General features: G+C 39.4%; 1 protein-coding gene across 2 annotated transcripts in view; it reads right to left on the bottom strand.

Annotated features, from left to right (window-relative positions):
* lyst (lysosomal trafficking regulator) overlaps positions 1–24,238 on the bottom strand; it is a 98,306-nt gene that overhangs the window by 27,121 nt on the left and 46,947 nt on the right. Inside the window, exons 12-31 of one of the 2 annotated variants that reach the window (XM_072436987.1) lie at positions 23,561–23,936; positions 22,564–22,720; positions 22,316–22,489; positions 21,585–21,745; positions 19,135–19,325; positions 18,279–18,524; positions 16,961–17,134; positions 14,064–14,213; positions 13,238–13,375; positions 12,399–12,597; positions 11,873–12,001; positions 8,686–9,292; positions 7,786–7,966; positions 6,703–6,872; positions 5,750–5,980; positions 4,711–4,877; positions 3,082–3,234; positions 1,976–2,134; positions 824–1,015; positions 127–338 (exon numbers count right to left, since the gene is read on the bottom strand). In XM_072436987.1, the coding sequence (XP_072293088.1) occupies positions 127–338; positions 824–1,015; positions 1,976–2,134; positions 3,082–3,234; positions 4,711–4,877; positions 5,750–5,980; positions 6,703–6,872; positions 7,786–7,966; positions 8,686–9,292; positions 11,873–12,001; positions 12,399–12,597; positions 13,238–13,375; positions 14,064–14,213; positions 16,961–17,134; positions 18,279–18,524; positions 19,135–19,325; positions 21,585–21,745; positions 22,316–22,489; positions 22,564–22,720; positions 23,561–23,936 (4,167 nt within the window). The remainder of the gene's footprint in view (positions 1–126; positions 339–823; positions 1,016–1,975; positions 2,135–3,081; positions 3,235–4,710; positions 4,878–5,749; positions 5,981–6,702; positions 6,873–7,785; positions 7,967–8,685; positions 9,293–11,872; positions 12,002–12,398; positions 12,598–13,237; positions 13,376–14,063; positions 14,214–16,960; positions 17,135–18,278; positions 18,525–19,134; positions 19,326–21,584; positions 21,746–22,315; positions 22,490–22,563; positions 22,721–23,560; positions 23,937–24,238) is intronic. The other variant, XM_072436988.1, reaches the window with a different exon arrangement.

Below are 24,238 nucleotides of genomic sequence, written 5' to 3'. Positions count from 1 at the left end.
GAACAATAATCTTTTAGCAAAGTGTTCCAAACCAAATTCTGGCTGTAGATTAAATCACAAGTGGGATTTCCCAACTCAGTCATTAAAGTGCACCTTATTCTTAGCAGTAAGACCCTTTAGTCTTACCAGGCTGATTTTGATGCCGTCCATCATGAGTTTGAGGATGTCCTTCTGCAGGCTCTTCTTGCTGGCGGGTGGCAGCGTGAAGGGCGTGGGCGAGTGAGGGAGAGACGAGGGGCCGCTCTCGTCCGGGGCCACATCTCCTGGTTCAGGGGTGTACAGCTGGTGGTCCGGGGAGTCAGGGATATTCAACAGGTCAAACAGGTCCTGACTGACATCTGAGAAAGAAGAGAGACAGAGGTTTATAACAGTTACAATGCATGTCCAAAGCTGTACATGCAGAACTAAGACTAGGCCAACAACTGAACACTAACACATAGCATTAACTTGTACAGGACGCTTTAGTTGAAGCGCCCAAACTAACCAACACAAACATGGCGACACCAACAGATTTAACAAAAGTTTGACTAGTCCGATTGTGTGGCTTTGACCAGATTCAAATATTCGTCATCATGTTACGCCTTTATCCGACTGCTTTCGACGAGAGCCTTTCCAGATTGATATGGTGAAGAAAAGTGACAAACATCAATCAATCTGGGGTGAGCCAGGTTGCAGTCAATAACAATAATTCACACTTCAGAAAACAAAGACAAATAAACAAATCACAAAATGACACAGTTGTATACTTTAAAGCTCCTCTATATTTGGACTAAGCTGCAGTTTAATTTGAATTCCTAACCACACAAAGTGCGCAGGTTTGTACCGTGGTAAATGAGTCTGTTGACGGCCAGCACCACGAGCCTCTGAAGTCTCTGGACAAACTCGGTCTCGCTGGCTCGGATGGGGTTTTCCTGGCTCATCCGCCTCTGCATCATCTGGTTCAGCTCGTCACTGGCCACAGAGCGCATCCGCATCAACAGGGAGTCGGTCTGGGCAAGAGAGAAGCGCCGTCGGCCTACAAAAAACACAACCAAATGTGGGTGATTGTGAAAGACAAAACACGAGATAAAGCACTGATTTAGATTCAAGCATGCAAGTTCAGAGCAGGATTATGCAAATGTTTCAGGAAGCAGTAAATGCACAAAATTCACTGATCAGAAAACCATCTGTGCTGAAACGCTTAACAGTTGTTTGGTTAAGCATTCATTTACAAACATACAAAGACACCAATAACTATGATCTGGTATACTCAGGTTAACTCTTAAGAAATGTATTCAAACTAAAATAATATGCCAAAAATATTGCACTTCTGTATTTATATAAGGCCATAACAGGGACAAATTCATAACCAAACTGAGATTAAACAAGACCCTAAACTAAAGTTAATTATCCAGGATTAATCATAACTTTATAGTAATGATGAAAAAAGCACTTCACACAATAAACATAGGATATAATAATTTAGAATTAAAAAAAAAAAAGAAAAAAAATATATATATATACAAATTAAGTAAAGCAAAAATAGAATATAAAAGTATAGTATGTGAATGGACAATAAAACCAGAAACAATAACTAAAGAAATAACAAAATAATAAATATACAGTATTCAAAATTAATCCAGAAAAATATCCTTTGTTATATAAGAAGAAAATTTAAAAGAGAACAAAGCTTAAACCAATTTAAAGCTCAGAATAGGATTTAAGGATAAAAAAACAAATCCAGAGGTAAACTACAACAAATTCAGAATCACGCACCGACTAAACGAAGGAACCAGGAACTAATGAGGACAAAACCAGGAACTGGGTCTGAACTGCGCTAAAATGCGTCACACAAAACACACTTCACACACAAAAGGCACCAGTAGCACAGCAGTTTACTGGGCAGTTTAAGCTCAGAGGATTCAAACAAAGCGTCAGCGCACTGCAAAAAGGATGAGACACGTCCCCCCGGTCAGAGGTCACTGTCCCGGTCTACCTGCGTCACAGTGGAGCATGTAGGACGGAGCGGCCGAGGGGGAGGGGATGGGGGAGTCCTGGGAGAGGAAGCTGAAAGAGGGGGACATGGGGATCTGGCCGTAGGAGCAGTAGTGTTTTCGGGGGATGCGGGGGATTATGGAGTCTTTGGCAACGGATCCTTAAATTTGGGACAAAGACGATGGACAAACAAGTGCGGGTTAGACAATGAGATGAGAAAACGAACAACAAATGATGTGGACGGAGTCATGTGGCAGAACTGCGACTGCAGCTACACACTCAAAACGTGCGCCTATTTTCAGATTTTTGGAGTTGTACAATTGTTAAAATGACATGTAAACAGCTAATTCTGATGCAAGTAATCTGCTTTCTTCCTGATCTGATTGCGCTCGCATCAGATTTAGCCGGTTTCTCGTAATTTAAAATATGTTAACGGTCCAGAAATCAGATAAACGTAGCCAATGAGACACAATTGCAAAGTTATAAAACATATTGAAATTACAATTAAAATTATTATTACTTTTTGTTTGTTTAAAGATGCACAACACAATTTTTTTCTGGCCAAGCATTGCCAAGCCAAGTTACAGGTCAGATCTGTGGAGAGGTGACCCCGTTCAGAGTAAAAAGGCTTTATTGTCAAGGCATTTGTGAGCAATAAAACACCTTCAATTAAATAAATGCAATATAGATAGATTTGATGCTCAATAAATACATCTGACACCATAAGTTATCCATGGTGACAAGCAAGAAATGTATCAGAAAAAGTTGCTTAGTGTACTTTTAATTCAGTTTAATATTTTATACAATTCTAATATATAATTTACTAAAAATAAAACTTAAATTTAACTTCCGTGTAGCCTGCAGCCAGTTCAATTTCATAGTTTTGACTTTTTTGACTGTCATTACATTGTTGGCAGGATTAGCACACTGGATTTACACAAACTTAATAAATCCAAACGGAAATTACTTGTGAATAATAGTTTTAAGTGTTTGGCCAACAAGAAAAAATATTTTACTTCTCGATGCAACTATTCTAGTCGTTGAAATAATTAAACAGTGGTTACGTGGGAATGGATGCATACATGTTTGCACTTATGACTAACTTACCAGCGATGCTTTTCCGCTTCTGGTGGATGGCGTGGTGAGGCGAGCTGGGAGCCGTTATGGAGCTGCTGAATTTCCGTGGCTCTTGATTGGCCGTCGTCTTGATGAACTCTATGGCCGACTGGAGGACGCGAAACTGGAGCGCCACGGCCATTTCTACAGAAGAACAAACTCATTAAAGAGGCGAGGCATTTAACAAGGGACAAAAGATGCATTATAAGCCCACGTGCATAGTAACATTTAGACATACTCTTTTTTTTTTTTTAAGTTTGCAAAGAGGAAAATGTCAAACAGGTCGATTCATGTTACACTTTTTAAACGTCGTAAGAAAGTTTAAGGTTAAGTTTGACAGTTAGAAATGGAGCCTTTTCAGGAGTTGATGTACAGTCGTGAACCTCTTTAAATGCTGCCTGAAAATGTGAAGATAAATAACTCATCCTGCTGCCTGCAGTAAAGAAATTAGGATAACCACAGCTGCAGGATCCATCTGTTACTGTATCATAAAGGACTCCATCCATCCTTCCACTACATGACATGAATATTATAATATACAACATAAACAATATTAATTCATGTGAATGCAAGACAGAATGTCAATATACACATGACATTAAACATTTAAAAGTGTCTCCTAGTTAATGCTGTACAAACTAATGTGCATTGTATTAAAGACGACATGTGTGCTGCAGTTATACGGTACAATCTAAAGAGCCCAAAATCACAACAGCCGTTACCTCGGAGGGCTTTTCAAAAACTGTTCATTCAACCAAGAGAAGGTTGGAAAATCAACCGCGAAACAATGGAAGTAGTTCTAATCTATGACTCCTGTGGATATTTTTTTTGTGTGTAAATCAAAATATTGATCTAAAATAACGTAATAAAAGAAACAAGTTTGCTGACTTCAAGGTAGAAAATTGCAGCGCTGATTGCCGCTTGCTCCTTTATTCCCCGTCACCGTAAACACTGTCACAACAAAGAGCAGCACTTCTGGACCATGCTGTGTCGAGCTACAGTTAAGTCAATATTTTATTTTCATTCGTGCCAAAATGGCTATGAATCCTAACTAAGTGTATCAGCTAAAAATAAAAGTCAAAATCAGAGAACAAAATAAGTACAGGCGGTGGGCGTGTATTGGGTCAGTGAAAACGAGGACTGTCTGAGCAATGACGTCTTGAAGAAAATAGAGATTACCTTACTTAAAAATGGCCAAATCTCTCCAAGCACAACTTTGAGTGGGTAAATGTAAAGGAAAAAGAGTTACACTATGCTAAATTGACTTTTTAGAACTTTTAAACATGTTATGACTCCTTTAAATAAAAGCTCAATCCTTTGCTAAGAGACTACACTTTAATTCAATTATTAATTTCTCCCATGTGTAATTATTCCTTTCCTTGTGGGCTTTCTTACCACCAGCATTAACACATGTCAGACTGAAACAAATATAAACAGCAGTGTGCCTTTACGGTAGTGGGGATCAAACCTTCAACCATCCACCAACGCCCGCTACTACGGTCTTCTTTTCAAAACTTCTGACTTTATTTTACCCACGTTCTATTCCACTGGGACTTCCGCATTAGCCCGTCTTCCTTTGGTTTCGCGGCGTATTGAATAGGACGTGTTTCAGCGGTTTACCTTGTGTGCGGCGCATCTTACTCGTTTGCATAAATCCGAGCAGAGTAATGAGGTCTTCGATGATGCGGAAGTACTGGGACCCCGAGGAGCTGCAGGAGTGGATCGTCACGGCAACCAACAGCTGCTGGATGTCACACACCAGGAGCTTGTAGTCGTTCAGAGGGATACTGCGTGACACGGCGAACAAGACAAAATAATGTTGGGGTTGGGAAATAAGTCTGCTGCCACCGTGAGTCAGATCAATGAACAGTGAGGAGATTAATGATTTGGCATGGCTCGAAGACAAGCTTTTATAGTAACCGCTGTGTGAAGAGCTGTTAGTCGGATTGGAAATGTTACGTGAGGCATATCTTGTCGAAAAATAAGAAACCAAAAGGGGCGTTTTTGTACACGTTTCGCTCATTGTATTTGGGTGTAGTGTTGTCACAATCCAAACATTTCATACTCTATTTCAATACTACGGCTCCATATGGATTTCAAAACACAAAATAATAGTACTGCCTTTATGTTGTTTCATATAAGTTCTGATAAAGCTCAAGATGATTCTAAAGCTGTTCAGGAAAGGTCACATTTTGTCCTGTTAATGTGATTTTAGTTTAGTATTGATACTGAGGAAATGAGGATCTAGTTTCAATACCAGTCAAAAAATGCATAATAGAGAAGAAAAAAAATATATATAAGTCAATCTGGAGTATAAGTTGCACCCCGGCCAAAACTATGAAAAAAGGTGCAGTCCGGAAAATACAGTATATGAATTTAATGAATATTCGATTAGTATTTTACTTTGTTGTTTGTGACTTTGGGTTGACAATATTGACAAGAAAATGTTTTAATGTGTTGTATTGAACCTTGAATTGGGGTTTCTTTTTGCCATATTTCCCACACATATGCAATACATTCAAATTTCCCTGCATTATTTGTAGCGTTGAGCACTCTTTGTTTTTTGCACAGTACTTCCACAATCTGGCATTTCCATTTCCATTCCACGTATGCAAAAGCACGGCATGACTAAGGTGAAGTGTCCCTGTGTCCGTCTCACCCGTTCTCCATGCCGTTGAGCGTGGACAGAGTGTTGAAGAGCACGTAGAGCAGGCCGTGGTCCAAGAGGATGTCTGCCAGTTTGGGGCAGGCGTTGAGGAGCTGCAGCAGCATGCACAGGATGTTATGGACCAGAGAGTTTTCGTACAGAGAGTTTTCTATGAGGCCCAGCACAGGGATGACACAGCGCCGTCTGAAGGGGGAAATGTTCTCCATCTCCTCCAGGTCCAAACTGCAAAAGATCACAAAATGGCACTAAATATTTCTGTGAATCAAACCTATTCAAACTTTACCCTTTACAGCAGGAGGTAGGTATTTGTGTTACTGTTTGAATAAGATTTACTTCTGTACAAGCATTTATACAGAGATGTAGGCAACTTGTCATTTCCTGTTAGGGCTGCTCAATTAATGACATAAATAGAGATTTTCAAATAGTCAATAAAATGTTTTGGTCTTTTTAAATCAAGAGGTTCACATTAAATGGCAATAATTAAAAGTCTGTCTTGAGTCTTATGTTCTGGAAATTAGCATTGAAATCCGTTTTTAGCAGTTTATAAAGATAAAATAAAATTGAAAATTGTGATAAATCGACATGATTGTTACATATTTCGTTACAATTTGTACATTTTAGTTACAAAACACTTGCACCAACTACCGGTACATTGACCTAAAAAAAGATAGAATATTGCCTTTACAGTGGAAAAATCAAGTTGTCAAGGCAGGTTTTTTAATACACAATTAAGTGCATGAAGTAAGAACTAATTAGGAGCTGAATAAAGATACAGAACAGTAACTATATGAATATTTTCTCTTCAAAACTGTTCACACAATCCACAAACTGAGTAAAATTTAAAACCACTTGCAAAAAATAGAAATTCTAAATGTCACATTATAATTCCTTCTAATTTGATTTTAATGTATTCAAGGATTAGCCTTTCCACCATTCCAACTTACTCTTCCTCTAGGCCAACGGGTCGCCCAAAAAGCATCTCCAGAAAGCACTCGAGGAGGCCCTGGCTGCCCTGGTGGATGTACAGCTGATTCGCCAACAACGAGAAGCCGTGATTCTTTAGAAACTTTTCCTTCTGCTCCTTGTGGGCTCGGCTGAAATATGCGTCCAGCAACTGTAAAACAGGCAGAAGATGTGTCAACCATTTTGAAATATGTCTTGAAAATAGCCATAAATTCAGCTTTGGTCATAAAACCATCGCCCCAAACCACAGATCATCTCATATGAGGGAGTTGGCTGCCTGAAGGAGACGGCTTTACAGTACACTCTTGGTAGGACACTTTGGACATTATAGATTAAATATACACGTGTTGATGGATTTTGGAACAGTGTAAACAAATTAAACTTACTTGTTCAGACAATCCTACACCACAAAACTCTCACACAGTCAACCAGTTCTGTATTGTGTTTTTTTTTAATGTATTTGCACTTACAATCGGCTAAAAAGTGTGTATGCTATAATAATATATAGAATAATAGTTCAGATTTAAAACCAAATTAGAAAGGGTGTAGTCCTCGCTAAACGTGCTCTGCCGGATGTTTCTTAAAAACTTGAAAATAGCTTGTTCCCCAACTTCCTAATTATTCAGTTTATAAATGCTTGTCACAACTTTCAGAGACAAGAGCGAGTTTTGCCATCACGATAAAACAACAAATAACATGCTAACAGTGCACTTCCTGGTTTGCAGAGGATGAATATAATTCGACGCAGGCAGCACACAGCGGTCTCATTTAGATAGAAAATTCATATTCAACCAAGTGATCATTAAATAAAAATAAATCACTAAAATACAAACAAAATGTCTATTTGACATTAAGAATTACTGAAATGTATCTGTACAGGGACAATTTGACCTTACAAAAAATGGTATATCTCTTAAGTCCTGGTTTCATGGTGGTTCAGGATGCTTCGGCTCAGTTCACACAATGTCCTAATTCTGACCTGTTAAGTAAGTCCTGGTTGAATCCCATCTGGATTGTCTGAGGTGATACTTCGTGTGAAACAAATCACAGGTGTTGGGACGTACCTTCATGACCCCCTGCTGGATCAGAGGAGACGAGTGGTTGACCAGGACGATGAGAGCCTCTGGTTGGATGAGCTTGTCCATCACTTCCTCCAGCATCAGGTCAGGTAACAGCAGCAACACGCCCCTCAGGAGATCATATAGGCCACAGCAGATCAGCACCAGGCAGTCTTCTGTGCTCGACCTGGAGACATGACCCCAAAGAAGTTAGCATGAAAGAGCTACGAGTTAGTATTGTTTACAACCAACACATTTCTCTCTGCCGACTTTGGGAGTAGCCTAATTTTTATGTCGGGGGTTGTGAATGCCAACCATTGTTATTTTGGGGGTCGTGACTGAAAAAGGCTGAGAACCATTGGTTTAATATGAATAGGTTGTCATGGACATGGATGTGAGGATTAAATTAATCAGGAATAAATTATTAAAAATACTTCATTAGACAATGTTGACTAAATCCAATGAAAAAGTGTGATCTTCTGTTCTTTCTCATAGTCCTAAAATTATAACTTGAACTCAGGTGGTTGTTCATTGAGTCTCTGAAATGTTTACTCGTCTTTGCCAAAAATTTGGGAGAACATACAGTATATATGGTTTTCTTAGAGGAACAAAAATCCCAGCTGTTATGAATCACGGTGATGCCACATGTATATTTGAGTGTTGTAAAAAATAGAAAATCTTGACTTCAATACTAAGGAAAAAGTTTGATTTCTACACCAAAGTCAAAACGAACAAGGGTATATACTATTTAACTCGTAATAACAATATATTTTTTAATTTTCGTCTAATAATAGTTCTTCTGCTATATATTAAGTATTTTTACAAATTAGCACTTAGCTTTGAGACTGGTTTTACTATAAATTAGTATCTGGGTGCAACCCTTTTACATTCAAAAGTGTATTTTACCTGTCATTAGGCTCCGTTTTGCTGTGGGCTCGTTCATATCCCGGTGAATAGGTGTAGCTCTCCCAGTCCTCGGGCATCGACCCCCTGTCGGCGGCGCTGGGCCACCGTGTGATCGCTAACGACCCGTTTGTAGCGGGAAACGCCAAGCCCAGACTGGCCAGGTTACTGTGACTGCGCTGAAAAGACTGGATGCCTTTTAAACTGTCCGGCCTGCGGGGAGCCTCATCACTGGCCCAGTCAAATCGATCTTCAGACTCTGCGACCCCCACGCTGCCCTCTGCCAAACTGTCCACCTCCGCCTCGTCCTGCTCCTCCTCCACGCTGATGGAGGGGGTACGAGCGCCGCCCTCAACCTCTCTGGAGTCGCAGATGGTTTTGGCAGATTCGCAGCTGCTGAGGAGCTGCTCGTCGCCTTTCTTCAGAGTCTCGGTGCTGCCCAGAGCCCGCTGGGCCGAAGGAGAGATGCCATCACTGTCACCCGAAACGGGGGCGCCGCCGTTCCCCAGCCGAGGGGTGAGGAGGGGCGAGGAGTACGGGGACGGGGTGAGGCCTGGGGGGCGTAACAACTGGTCATCTCCGTGTTCGGCATGAGAAGGATGAAGATGACCTGAGGAGCACAATTTAACATCATCTCACAACTTGAACAATTTCAAACTAACAAAGAACAAAATAAAACACTGACGAGTTGTGATCCATTGTTTTGTTGCGGCATCGTGGTAAAGAAGAGAAGCAACTGCATAGACCATGATCCTTTTCTAATGTATTTATATTATTATTACAAAGGATTTTTTCACTCTTAACTTGGGAAATATGACATTAAAGATGCACCGCAACAAATAAAAAGCAGAACATAAGTATTTAGTTGGCATCTATAATGGTGCTTTTTTGACCCTCTACAACTCAAATCCTAGGGTTAGTACTACAAACATGTATATAATGTCCCCCGTTAGTACAAAGAAATTAAACACTCAATAAATATTGAGACCCCAAAATATGGTTCCATCTCAATATTATATGTCTTACACTAAGGGTTTGTAAGGGTTGTTTTCAAAGTCCTATTGTGCTTTTATCTGTCATCATAGTTCTACTCTACAGCCCGCGTTGATCATAATGTTATAGTTTGGACATTTTATACTACAATAATGGTCTAAAACTAAAAAGTCTGCTTACTTGCAGGTTGAAAACCACCACACTGTTCTGTGCTGTGCCTTTGGTTTACGCCATCTTTGGAGAGCTGCAGTTCATGACAGCGGAGCAGCAGATTTTTAAAACATTTGTGTCAAATGCTACTCGATGCTGCCAAATTCTACATGAGTCACCATTTAAGAAAGATAAAAGTAAAGATAAGTGGTGTGACACATGGAGCGGTGAAGACTTGAACTGTCTGAGCAATTCTCCTCAGGAGAATAAAGATTACTACAATTTTGAGTGGTTAAATGAGAACAGGAGATAATCTTAATATGGTTAAAAGCTTCTAAAAAAATCAATTTTGCGTAATAGGTTTCCTTTAAGACAAATATAATACTATATATAATATTGTGCTGTGCCTGTGAGATTTGAACATCATTACATTCATCCAAGAAAATGTATCTTTTAAGTATTTTACAAAATGCATAGATAAAGACAAATAGACAAAGATTTTCTTTTGTGTAATGAAAGGGAACAACAAATTGTACTTTTAATCATTAGCATGACGCATTATTATCATACCCATGTTCCCCACAGAAATGGGATTTGTAAATGTCATTTGCAGACAATGATAAAAGAGGCTTAGTCCTGTAACGTTTTCATGAAGTAAAGTTGTGATAGTGCAGTGATACAAAGTGACACAGCTCTGAGGACAGCGGCTAAAAGCTTCAGTGAGACTGATTAAATGCTTTTGAAAAACGAAATGGGAGCGAGAGGACATGCACTCAATGACCCTCTGTTTATGCGTCTTATTCCCCCAGGACAAGTGTTTGCATTAGCTACTTAAAATATAACTCCTGTGACCTTCTGTCTTCACCAAGAGGGAATAGTGCCACAAACATATTTTAAATTGGACGCTTTTTCTGCAGCTTGCCGTGCTTTTAAGATGTTAAGAGAACTGACAGTCGGGAATAATGGGCCAGGAGACTTCAGCGTCAGCCATGTGAAGACACAAAAGGTCTGATAAAAGCAGTGAAACTTCAGCAGTGAAAACGTCTGAAGTCAAATAGGAAAAACAATGCAGCAAAAGTAAAGACTTCAAACTGCATTCAGCTGTAGTGATTAAAGTTCAAGGAAAGAATGTTTTGAGAAGAGGACATTTCACTTTCAATTAATTGCATTTTCACTGTTGCGTCGGAAATCAGATACACTTTTCTTTAGATTTAAGCGGAGTATAGAGTCAAAATGAGACACTTTGGCATAATCTTTGCCTTCTTTACCACATAACGTTACTTAATACAGTTCTAAATAGACATACAACAGTCATTTGAACGGCGTAGAAGAGAAAAGAGAACATTGTATTGTCGTTTTAATAATAATAATAATAATGCACTGGCTTTATATGGCACTCGCAGACGCTTTACATTACATTATTCCATTATTCATTCACTCCACAGCTGGAAGTGTATATGCAGGTATGGTTTTCCACAAATGTTATCCTTTATGTCATTTTAATTGATCCCCCTGGTCTTTGCCGTGTTTGCTGCTCCCGCGACAAGGCCACGATGGGAAAAGATAAGATGGATGGAGTATAACGCAGAGCCAACATTCATATCATATTGTGCTGCAGGTTAAGGCAAGTTTAGATACACTTTATTGTCCCCATAGGTAAATTTGTCTTCTGCATTTGTCGCCCCAGAGAGGACAAACGGCAATGACAATGACAGATGATTTTACAGATTGCAATTTTGTTGCAAGGCTAAAAGATTTGCGGAAATTCATTTTTTTTTACTTTTAAAATCCCTAGAAAAGCATTTGGCGCCATTCATTACTGCAATATTCCAAAACAAAACACTGCTTTAAGACTACTTTCCATATCTTGTGACAACCGTCGATATTATCAACATTATCTTTACATCTCTAGAAGTTTGTGTGGTTTTGCTTAGACAACTTCTTCCTGGAGCAGCAGGAACAAGAGGAACCGAGATAGACGGACTGAATATCTTTGCAGATCCTCGACCGAATTTCAATATTATTGTACTGTAGTGTATAAAATTACCTTCATGTGGCGCGTCAGTGAAGACGGTGGGAGACAGGGACACAACAGAGCTGCAGGCGGACTTCCCTCCGCTCGTCGAGTGTCTGAGGTGCATAATGGACTGGACTTTCTCATTGTACACTTTCCCGTCTGACAAAAAAATTATATATATATTATCATATATCATATAGAGATAGAGATAGAGATAGAGATAGAGATAGAGATAGAGATAGAGATAGAGATAGAGATAGAGATAGAGATAGAGATAGAGATAGAGATAGAGATAGAGATAGAGATAGAGATAGAGATAGAGATAGAGATAGAGATAGAGATAGAGAGATAGAGAGATAGAGAGATAGAGAGATAGAGAGAGAGAGAGAGAGAGAGAGATGTATTAGACTCATTCGAGTAAAACTTTTCAATTTCAGAATCCATTTCACATGCGAATGAATAGTCCGAGTACATAATATACAGAAATTAACAAGAGCCAAGTCAGGTCTGCCATTACCAACTAAAAAATGTTAACTGTGCTTTATATACAACTTACCGATGTGTAGGGAGAAGTAAAAGCTTGATGGCGTGTGGCAGACGTAAGTGTTGGTGGGAGGATGAACGGCCAGGAGAAAGTTGTAGATCAGTTTGAGTAGGTCCAGGTCGGGAGGCGAACCCAAAACCTCTTGGATGATTTTGACGAATGATAAGCAGACTTCTTGCGGGATGGACGTGAGGTGCTCGTCCCTGTGCTCCTGAACGCAACAACAAGCACTTACATTAGGATCAGATAGAGGTGGGCAATATATCAAAATTTAGATAATATTGTGTGGTTGTTGAAAGGATGAAAATCGTTTATATTTTAAAAAATGCTTGAAAAAGAGCTGAATACAAATTGAAACATATTTTTGCACTTGTGATTCATTTGACATATATTTCACATTTTTCTAATACTGAACCTCAACTAATACTTTTAAAGACATGTTATATCAAATTTCTGTTGGATTGACATAATATTGGCTGAATATAGTTATGGGGATCTTCTAAAACATATAGAAATATACATTCATGTCAGTATTGTAAGTATAAGTATGATATATTAGCTGTGGGTTGCAATGAAAACTTCAAAGTTCCCTCATAACAAACTGAGCTATCTGTGTCACATATCATATTAATTTCAAAATAATTTAGATTTTAGGTTGATCATTTAAAATATATTAATGAATTTAAGATAAAATCTTTACATTGGAAAAAATCCATGTAGAAATAAACTGTACAATATGGTAAGTGTCATTTTTCTTCACAACTTTATATTAAAATGTCTCTATATTGTTCAATTCTGTGTTTTTAAATACGATAGAGACAAATAAGGTTTTAATTTGAATGAATTTGAACCTGTAGGACTTGGCAGGTGAGAAGGAAACGATGCACGACTTCAGCCTTGAGGAACTGTCTGATGTTGAAGACCTGATGCGGATGGTGAACTCGGATGAGGATCTCTAAGGCAGCGAGCAGCGTTTCCCACACGCCGCACTGGATGCCGCAGCGAAAGACATTCAGAAACACAGACAACACGGGATGAGATTTTACACAAACACATTTCACATCTTTTACTGTGATGAGTTTTGGTTTCATTTTTGCAAATCACCTGATACCTGACCATTCTGATAAAGCTTCAAAAACGGACTCATCTTCTGATTGTTTTATGTTAAAATGACAAACGTGCCAGACATTATTTGCCTTTTACCCTTTGTTGTTAATGATTTGTAAATTGCAGAAACATTCACAACAACTTAAGAGATGCATAATGTAACTCGTCTCCTCGTCTCCATGAAGATGTTGCTTCTACTATGAACGGATTTAAAGTTCAATGTAATTTGATTTTGTAACGCTCGAAATCGCAACAGCAGACTTGCCTTCTCACAGATCTGACCTGTAACTTGGCCAAGTGGTGTTAGCTGCTTGTCTCCATGGATAAATAGTAACGTAAACGGCATACTTCATAACGTTATTGTCAAAGTAATAACTCCAAGAAGACTAACTTTCCACCTGCTACAAAGCTACACAGCACTCCTTTAAAATGGTTAATTATAGGGACTTGGAAAGAACTTGTTGCGTTTCTAACTTACTTCGGCTGCTACTATTTGCAGCACAACATTGATGGAACTGGATTAAAAAAATAACCTTCGTCTCTCTGCATGAATAACATGGTTGTATTCACCTCAGCTTTGGCCCATATCTTCCAGTCCAGGAGTATATCTGAGAGCAGGCTGACGTCCTGGACCACGGCCAGTGACTCCATGTCCAGTCGAAAATGCCCGTCCTCTCCCAGAACCAGGATGGGTGCACTGCAACATCCATCCAGCAGCGTCTACGAAGACAAAGTCAGACCACGCAGTCATAAAAAAAAGTATTTAATAAAATGCTTATACAACAGCGATGGCCCCATGTTGCCCAGGAGCCTCGAAATCACCACCTCCTCTGACGTTCCCCCACACCACGCAGACTCAGACTCAATACAAGCGTCAGGACTTTTTGGACGAGGAATAAGTCAGTGTCGAAACCAATGCTATTAACGCGGCCCTCGGGTCTGTCACTATTGATCACAGTCCATCACCTGTGACCCTCCGCACTGCAGAGCCCGTAAATCTTTAGCCCTTTAAGGTTTCTCCAGACGAAATCTGAAGGGAGGCTCATATATCTGACTCCATTTAGTGCCGCTCATAGTTAAATATAGCATGACCCCAACAAGTGCATGAAAGATGGGAGTTTAGTATCGAACTTCACTTTGAAATTCATTCTTACAGTGTATGGCTGCAATGGGCGATTATTTAACTATAATGATTTTGATTAGTCGACTAGTATAACGATGATTTCTACCTCATATTGATACTTTTTTACCAACCAAATAAAGCTGTAAATCTGGTTATTGATTGAATCTAGATAGAGAATATTTTTGGATTAAGAGTAGTATTGATAAAAATCTGAAATAGTTGATTCTTTTTTTACATTTTAATTTGATAATGCCACTGTTATGAAAAGGTATTTTGCCATGAGTTTTAGAGTTTGCAAAGTCCAAATAGCGATTACAACTATCAAAATATGATAGTAATAGTTGACTGGTCACAATTACCGTAGTCAATTATTCGTTGCAGTGAGTGTTATGAAGCGATGGAAGAAAAATCAATGCGGTTCAACTCAACATTAAAATGCAAAGTAAACTAGTAGCTGTAATTTAAGCAAAACTAGTGTCCATTATAGCTCTACAAGTTTAATCGCCAATGAATAGATGTTTGCCAAGACTGCGACGATTTAAACATTCTCATCTGCAAAATATCTCGTATTATTTAGACTTTAAAAACATGTTCTGAATTGAAATGCATGTTAAGAGGTTCAACTTTCATGGTGTTTTTCAAAGTGAATGCTCTCAAATGTGTTAAAAACTTCCCATTATTAAATTACAAATTGCAAATCTTGTCACGATGATTGAAAGGCTTTAGATATTTTTGAAAGGTCCATTATAGTCGTTTTTGTTTTGCAATCTGGTGACTACATTTCCAGTTCTACCAGCAGCTATAAACCCAAACCTGAGCGTACTACACCAGTACTCCAACTCTTCCCTTTATTATCACAAAGACAATCTGTTCTGCCGCGAGACTCTGCAAGAGCTTAGCGTTTCTCGGAGTCTGACGGAGTCCATTTCAGCAGCGACTCTTCACACGGTGCAATTACAGACACAGCCACAGGGTCAAGTAACAGCAGGTCACGGCGAGGAGCAGAGGGACTGGACTGTCAGCCTGGATCAAACACATGAGAAAAACTGACCCGGAGAAATGTGGGTTTCCAAGCACCAATTTCAACAAACTGCAATAACCTCAGATGAAAACTAACAGGCTCAAAACCGGGGGAATTTAGTGATTAAACCTGTTGTTCAAGTTTCATTTCAGCGTGCAGTTTTAGACAGCGGAAAATGAAGATTGAAACGTAAAATGACGTTAAAAAATGAACAAATCAGTACCTTTGTACCAAAAGTTGCATTTCTTTGGCCCCAATTAGGACTGCAACTAACGGTTATTTTATGAATTGATCTAGCGACTATTGATTCGTTGTTTGGATTGAAAAAACAAAGCCACAGAGACGAGGCTATCCTGATGGAGTATATTTACAGACAAAATATGAAATTATCAAAAACATGGTGTAACTCCTGCTCTAGAGTCAAGTTGAGTTTGGATCAGGTAACTCATTTCAGCCTAAGCTCCTGCACATTATGAGACTGAACAGTGAGCAGTGTGAAATATGAGCGAGCAGCAGGAGAGACCTTTAATCTATTTTGTGTTTTTAAATAGTACTTTATGTGGATTTTTGATTGCATGTCTCTATTCTCCTGTTGTGCTTGAACTGTGTGTTAAAACACAAGCCGTTTGTGGAAAATGAAAGGTTCTCTTCTCTTTGCCACGGTTACATCACTCCACTGCAACTGGCCCAGCGCTTAAAACAGAACCACTGGCAATAGAGCTCCCCCTGCTGCTGCACACGTGCCAGGCTCCATGTGCAGCTGGCCGCAGTGTCATGAGTTTGAATCCCAGCTCCATCTGTTTACAGCATGTCCTACCTTCTCTCTCTCATGCCCATTTCATGCTCAGCTGCCGTGTCTAATAAAGCCTTTTTTTTCTTGCTAACATTTCACATTGCCAAATATATATATAAAAAAAGTGTTTCTCAGCCGAGTCATCTTCAAGTTGGTAAATGTTACAAGGCCAGAGACAGCAGGGGGCGACAACGAACGAAAATACATATTACAATTTGTATTTTAATACAATACATTGTAATTCCCTGTGATTTACAATCACAGGGACTTACAAAGACATTTAATAAGGTTAATTTAGTTCTGCTTTGAGCATGTGTGCCTTGACCAAACCCATGGGCCATACTGCATCACATAATCCACTAGTTGAATCTTTGAATATCAAAAACACGAGGTAATTGTTGTAATCCATCAACAGACCAACCCGCTCGATACAACCGCACATTTAACAGGAAGTGAACAGGGTTAAAACCATCACTTTAATTAACAGATCCACAGACGTACAAGAGCTGAGACAAGAGGAGGGGACTCACTTTGAGCATGTGATATCCCACGATGCACTTGTACTTGATGAGGACCTGGTGGATCATGGCGTATCCATGGTAACAGTTCATCTCGTGGATGCGGTGCTGGTTGTTTTTGGACAGAGAGAGCAGCACCCTGAGGGCCTGGGCCTGGGTCGGCTCACAGTCGCTCAGCTCCACCGTCTGGACATCCACAAAGGAAGTACAACCATTAAGACCAGGGAACACGCGTAAGGTTTTGAAAAGAGAACTATCAAAAAGGATTATAGACGAACACAAATTATTTCATGTTGGTACAGGCGTTTTAAGATAGTTTAATTGGATTTCATAATAGAATAGATAATAGAATTATAGTGGCTAATCCGCTTTTGTTCTCGTGTTTATGTCAACCAACATTTTTATTACTGGACATATTTTTCTCGAATTATAAGGATTCTCCCTTTGCTACATGCAAATACCTTGTTTACTAGTACCATTTTCTGTAAAAAAAAAATTGCATGATATCATGCGAGCTTGTACTCTAAGTGCAGTTTGGGTTAGATCATAGAGATACTTGATAGTTTTGAAAGCTGTTACCAGCTCCACTCCAATTCTAAAGATGTTCTTTAGTCGACTGCAGCCATAGCAACTTAAAAATGTCCACTTCAAAGCAAAAAATGAGCAATGTATGAGGCTGTCATTTTGCTTTTATAGTTTTCACTGAGAGTATATTTTCTTTGAAAGTTGTAGAAAAGTGGAGCTCAAAATGTATCTGTCTATAATGCTGCCATAAAACAAAATACAATTAAAAATCAGGAAAAGATTTAAAGGACAAATATGATGCATTATTTGTATTCGTATTAGCCTTTAAACATGCTCTTGAGTGCCTCATGTTTTAGAACTAGAATTTTTTTTAAGTAACAAATTCTGGATCGCTGCGTTTTACCCCGGTACTACCTGAGTTTTTGCGCCACCTAATGCCTGCATAGGGAAATACAAACAGTTTAGTATACACATTAGATGCATTTCAAGCTGGCCTCGCACTTCCTGCTTGCAGATGTACTGATCCTGATAAGACGAGATAAATGCTCAAAATGAGTCTGGCGATGATTTATGGACTCAGAAACGGCAGAGAAGATTCTCAGTGCCACGTCACGGATCAGTTATCGAGGAGAGTGTTTTTGACGGTCGGAGGGGAGAAGATTTTCTAACCAGGAGTCATCAAACTAGCATGACTTAAGCTAAATGCAACTCCAGCTATGTTTTTGATGAGGGAACAATGTTACAACATGGTTAAAAGCTCAAAAAGGCATGATATGTGTCTTTTAATAATATGCAGGGACCGTACCTGTGCAAAGAGGTACACAAATGTTCCCGTTCCACCAATCTTGTGCAGGACGCTCTGCAGGCCCTGTGTTTGTGTGGGGAGCAGAGAGCGGAGCGCGTGGAGCTCCAAGGACACACTCTGCACCTCTTTGGAGCTGAACGGCTTCTGGGTCACCACGGTTTTGGTCTGGCCCTTCAGACGGATCACAGGCTCGTAGATGGTGTAGACTTTAGGGCTGCTCGGAGCATAAACCACTGCAAGACTCTCCTGTGATGAAAACCAAACACGGGTGTAACATGTTAGGGGCTTTCATTGGAAGGAAGGAGAAAACCTGACCTGAAATTTGAGAAAGGCCAAGATTTTAGATCATGATTAGAAAGATTAGAAATAGTTTAGTTCTCCATTTTTTGTCAATTAAAAACAGAACTTGCACTGATTTGAAACTTAGAGTAGGGTATTTTCCAGTGGGTGTACTCAAGGGGAAACTAACATGAAGTAAAGGATGTGAAATAAATCATTGAACTTGACACAGTATTTTTAAAATTCCACAATAGAAAGTCCATTCTTCCTGATCACCTACTTCATTTTCTTGGCCCACCCACTATCAATTCAGCAATGTCATTAGTTTTTAATGGGAAAATAATATTAATCTGACAGCAAATAGCTACAGCGCTGTAATAGCTTTTTCTATTGAGGAAAAATAAGTTGGTGTGGGCTGTCATCATCGAGAGCAACTCATTGGAACACATTGGTCAAACACTGTGAAATGAGACAGTAATTGACAAAGAGGTTTTGTTATTGTAACGATGCATTGGCTTAACAAATAAACAGCCTGAGGACAATGCGAGATACACAAAACATTCCAAATTAAACTTACTACCAAAGCTGTAGTGTCCACATCTTTATTTTTGGTCAGAAGGTCTCGGACGTAGTCGCATTTGAGCCCCTCCGGCGAGACGAACTTGGAGAATGACACACTGGACTTGCCGTACTTGCAGGGCATTATGGAGGTGAGGTCAGGGCCACTGGCGTACAGGTAGAAGGCCTCTTCTGAGCCTATTCTTGATCCTGAAAGCAAACAATACAAGAATGTGCATTGAGTGAAGAGTTACTAGTGATAAACCAAAATATATTTACCACTTTCTGTACAACACTGTAAGTATGGGCATTCATGGTTACTTAATTGATCACTGTTCACTTTGTGTGCAACAATTGAACTGAAATCAAGACATTACAGGCATGTTTTAGCTCATTTCTGATTGTTTTCCAAAATATTGTCTGAACATCGTAATTTGGAAAGTTCTAAAAACATTGAGCTATTCAACAACAATAGATACACGTTTTATGAAGGGATCAGGTCATTTATCAAAGGAATTTAACAGAATGTGCATCTCAAGTTCAATGACACAGAGATATTTAAAAGAGAGGTTTTCTTTACCTGCCATGTTATTCAAATGCACATTAGATTGACGGAGCATATTTGCTGAGAGAAGGTCACCAGACAATTTATGTTTGTGCAAAACTTCATCTTCTAATCAAGGGCAACTCCAAGGGCAACATTTTCACTGGTCACACAGACAACAGGGCGCAACTTTGCACAAATGTATCCGTCAGTAGGCTTCATTTTGAAGTCAAGTGTTGTAATACCTGTGATATTCTTCAGGAATATCTAACAAAAATGCGTTAAAACAGGTCTTTTAACGTATTAGTTGAGGTTTAATGATCAGACAAATGTGAAATGTCTCTGAAATGAATCATAAAACGTGCAGAAATATCCCTTTACATCCTTATTTGATATTACTTTTTTATTTTTAATCAGCTCTTTTTGTAGCATTTCTTTTTTACTATACACAATATACTCGATATTTAAACGCTGCATTCCTTCAAAAAAACATTCACAATCAGATTTCAATTTAAATATATTACCCACTTCTAATACAGTTGTTATTTCAGACATTATAAATCGATGACTAGTATATCGCCCATTATAACAATTATATTTTCTCTGTTTTAATGATTTGATGTTGAAAAGGTATCCTGCAGAAACATTAAAGATGTAAAATGTACGACAAAGAACATTTTATATTCAAATGCTTTTCAATTGCACCTTCTTTTTTTAATCTGAAATCCTTGAACGCACCCTCTGTCTGAGTGAAAATCAGATTTAGAAAGCAGTAAGAAAAAAAAAAGGGCTTACATTTCTTGCTGCTGTCAAAACAAAATTCCTCATGCATAAATATTTGGCCATAATGAGTCCTTATGGCAACAGCGAGTCGAAAACCGTCAGCTGCCGTCTAAAGTTAAGCCGTAAGCCACTCGCAGTCCATTCAGAGGCAACAAGAGAACTATTCAACCAGCCTCACAAAGAATGCAGAGAATCCACAGCATGCCCTACATCACACCAGCCACAGCCATTTACAGCAAGACAAACCATCAAAACGCCGTGACAACGCAGACCGGGGAGAATGGAGTCTAGCACTGGAAAATGTCCGGGACCACTGGAAAATGAGTGGCAACTTAGGTGAACAATTAAGACTATTCTTTCAGACTTTTACGCAACATCCTTTCAATAATCATACTTGCGATCCATAACGGCAATACAACTTCTTCAGATTCTGATTGGAGGACTGATTTCATATTATTTACATTTTTATTTGTTTGTATTGGGATTTTAATGCATCTTTTCCTGTTATGTATTGAATTACTTGCACATTACTGGCACATTGGAACGCATTTGATTTCTCTCCCAAAGTTTGGACTGAGGGGTCAAATGACAATAACTGTAGTGATTTTATTAGTGCTTATAGATTATGGAAACAATAATAACCAATTGTTTCATTGTTTTTTTGAAACCATGATTATTCAAACGTTTAATCACACATAAATCATGAGCACAGAAAGCATCAGCACTCCGTAAAAAGCGCTTTGGTTAGTGGTAATCTATTTATAATGTATTTTCATGAACTAATTTAGTATGTCTTGTATGTGCGATTTAACTGAGAACGACTGGTGGCTCTTTAAATTTCGTAGAGCAGTTTGTCGTCTTCATTTCTAATCGGAATGCTTTTATTGTCGTGGCACAAACAGGTGAAATTAAAGCAGGAGACAAATCCAGCAAAAAAAAAAAGGCTGGTATGAACGTACTGTAGAAGTAACAATTCAGAAATCCGTATTTGTGGGATAGAATGTGCACAAGAAAGAATCTGTAACTAATGAACCAGAAACCAGGCCAAACTAATCCGATTACAGAAGGAAACACTGGCTACACTCAAGCAAAGTTACACAATTGATGGCGTTTTTGAATATACAAAGTGGCAGGAGACTTACCATTAAACAGCAGCACGGTGCCCATGTTCCAGCGTGGGCTCGGCTTCATCTGCTCCTCCGACATCGAGAGGCAGTGTCCCAGCATGCACAGGGTCTTATTGCTGTCCGAGGATAAGCTGGACTTTCTGGGTAACGTGTAGTCCAAAGAAACTTCACATTTTCTGTAAAGTAAGAAGAAAAGTCTGTTAGGCTACATATTTGATTTGTTGTAAATATTTGGTTGCTGCAGAAAAAGATATGGACAATAATATTTCAGCCGTGTGAAAGTTTCACTGAATTTAAAATACATAAACATAAAAATCAATACAAGGCTAAGAGCGAGCAAGGTCTAAACAAGAACAACTTTTAACATGTTTTGAAATTGGACTCAAACAGAACTAAACCTTGCAGAGATTTTGGCTGCTCCTCATTCCAGTTTTCTGCTGACTACAACCATTGGAAACAGGCTCTAAAACTCTTGAGTTTAAAGTTTTGATACAAGTTTCAGTACATTTTCAGTAAAACCCTAACCCGCCGAGTATGTACCTGTGCAGACGGTGTGGCCCTTATTCCTTCACTTTTAATGCTGGCAAAAACCTGCCTAGTTTACACATGTGCAAGGTGGAATAAGCGTGCTTCGTGGCCTAGCGCGATACAAACTACGAGTGACGCATACATTATTAAGTCATACAACATAAATGACCAAAGTGGTATAACTGCCTTGATTTATGGACCTTGAAATGATAGGATACCTGATTCCGCACACCCACACCACCACAGAGCCGTGGATGTTCTTCTTGCCCTCCGGCTGCTGGCTGTACGTGAGACCAATGTGCTGCCACTGCCCCGGCATGAGCAGCCCCTCTCCGGACTCCGCCTGAGCCAGAAGTCCCGCCTTTATCTCATCATTCGGGTCGATGCACATCCTAGAGAAACAGTACACACCCATATGATAAAATATGTGCTCGAGAACCGTGGTTACTTGCTGAAGGATATTCACCTGAATGTCAGAGAGCCTGCGGAGAGGTCTGCCCACACTTGAAGCATCAGTGCCTTGGAGCCCATGGACAGAATATGAATGTGTGAGTCTTCGCCGGATGACATCCCAGGATGAGTGGCACCGTGGTGGGACTCGGCGGTAGAGAGGTGTCGGTCTTCTGGAAAACAGTGATAGCTGAATTTCAAAAGCCGGTTCATGTTTATGGAAAACACAGCGGGTCCCTACATAAATTGATATATCCCTGCTCGTGTCTACATTGAATTTTGGTATTTTTTGGAAGAAAGTGTCCTACTTTCAAACTGCTCGACCAAATCTGAGCCTGCTTATCTTGCTGTTATTTTACAATTATGTTATTTTACAATTACTGTGAGATGAAACATTACAGTTGTACTATTATTCACAATTAACTAGCACCATGGCCAAACAATAGCGAAACCCTTCACTTTCAGTCACACTGGGCATTATGGGCTATGAAAATGTTTTATCCGGCCCCCGCAATTTCTGATAATACCGTAATTGCTACTCTTTATATTTATATATTTATATATTTCTTTTGTCGTAGCTATGTGACGCAGTCCGGCTCTTCACCACTTATGGCCCGCAGGGGGAAAATAATGACCCTCCCCTGGTCCAATAGGTCACTATTCATCAAGTACGTGACTAAGCAACTTTATGAAATCAAACTTTCTGCATTATGAAATCAATAATTATCAATGAGACATAAACAGCTAGATAAAAAAACGTATGGGCTGTCACTTTAATAGCAATGTAATCCGTCACTTTAGATCCTGACACAATTATATCTACATTATGATGTAGATCATTTTTACTGTATTTACATTTCTTTGATTATAGCCCGCAAACAAACTCCTCTCATTATTTTACTTGTATTAGAACTGCTGTAGATCTGCTATCATTTTGGTTGACATTAATATATATTGCACATTTATTAAATATACCTCTAAAACATTTCTTCTCTCACATTTCTTATCCTCACCTGTGTCTTTCTCTTTCTCCTTCTCTTTGTCTTTCGTCTCGATCACTCTCACCCACATCGAAGCACTGAACCCGGATGCCATATGTGGCCAGCAGTTCTGCCCCACGAGCGGCAAGTGGAGGGGGGCAGCGTGCCACGGAGAGGTGCGAATCGGGGTGGTCCGTAAGTCCACGTCCCCTTCGCGTCGTCCGGGAGACAGTTTACCCTTCCACAGCAAACCCACGCTTTTGCCCCCAGCCGAGCCGTTCTGTCTGGAGCCGGGAGAAATCCCACCAGGAGTCGCTGCCCCGAGGATTATGGGAAATGTCAGGAAGTGCAGAGGGTCCACGTCCGTGTTGGCCTCGACAATCTGTTGAATGCCTTTTAGCAAAATCTCCTGTGAGGGATGACAAGAGTGTGATGTGAGGGAGATTGCTGCAGACATAAAAATAAAAACATACCAGAACAGGACATTTTTCAATGCCAGGTGAAAACAAAATTATCTCAAATATATCACACTTTTCAACAGCTTCAAGATAATTGCCAAGGTCATAATAGAAAAATCACTGCACATGAGAAATAAGGCAATGAAGGATTACATATTACAGTTCAAATTATTCTTAAATCGTTACAAAAAAAAAGTTTGGCCATTTGACAGAATTAACCCTTGCTTTTCTTTCAACTCCATAAATGCTGATT

This window comes from Eucyclogobius newberryi, unplaced genomic scaffold, assembly GCF_026437365.1.
Source record: "Eucyclogobius newberryi isolate DKJ021-1_F unplaced genomic scaffold, fEucNew1.0.hap1 SCAF_8, whole genome shotgun sequence".
In the NCBI taxonomy this organism is placed as follows: Eukaryota; Metazoa; Chordata; class Actinopteri; order Gobiiformes; family Gobiidae; genus Eucyclogobius; species Eucyclogobius newberryi.
The sequence above is the reverse complement of the archived record's forward strand: the minus strand, read 5'-3'. Positions and strand labels throughout refer to the sequence as shown.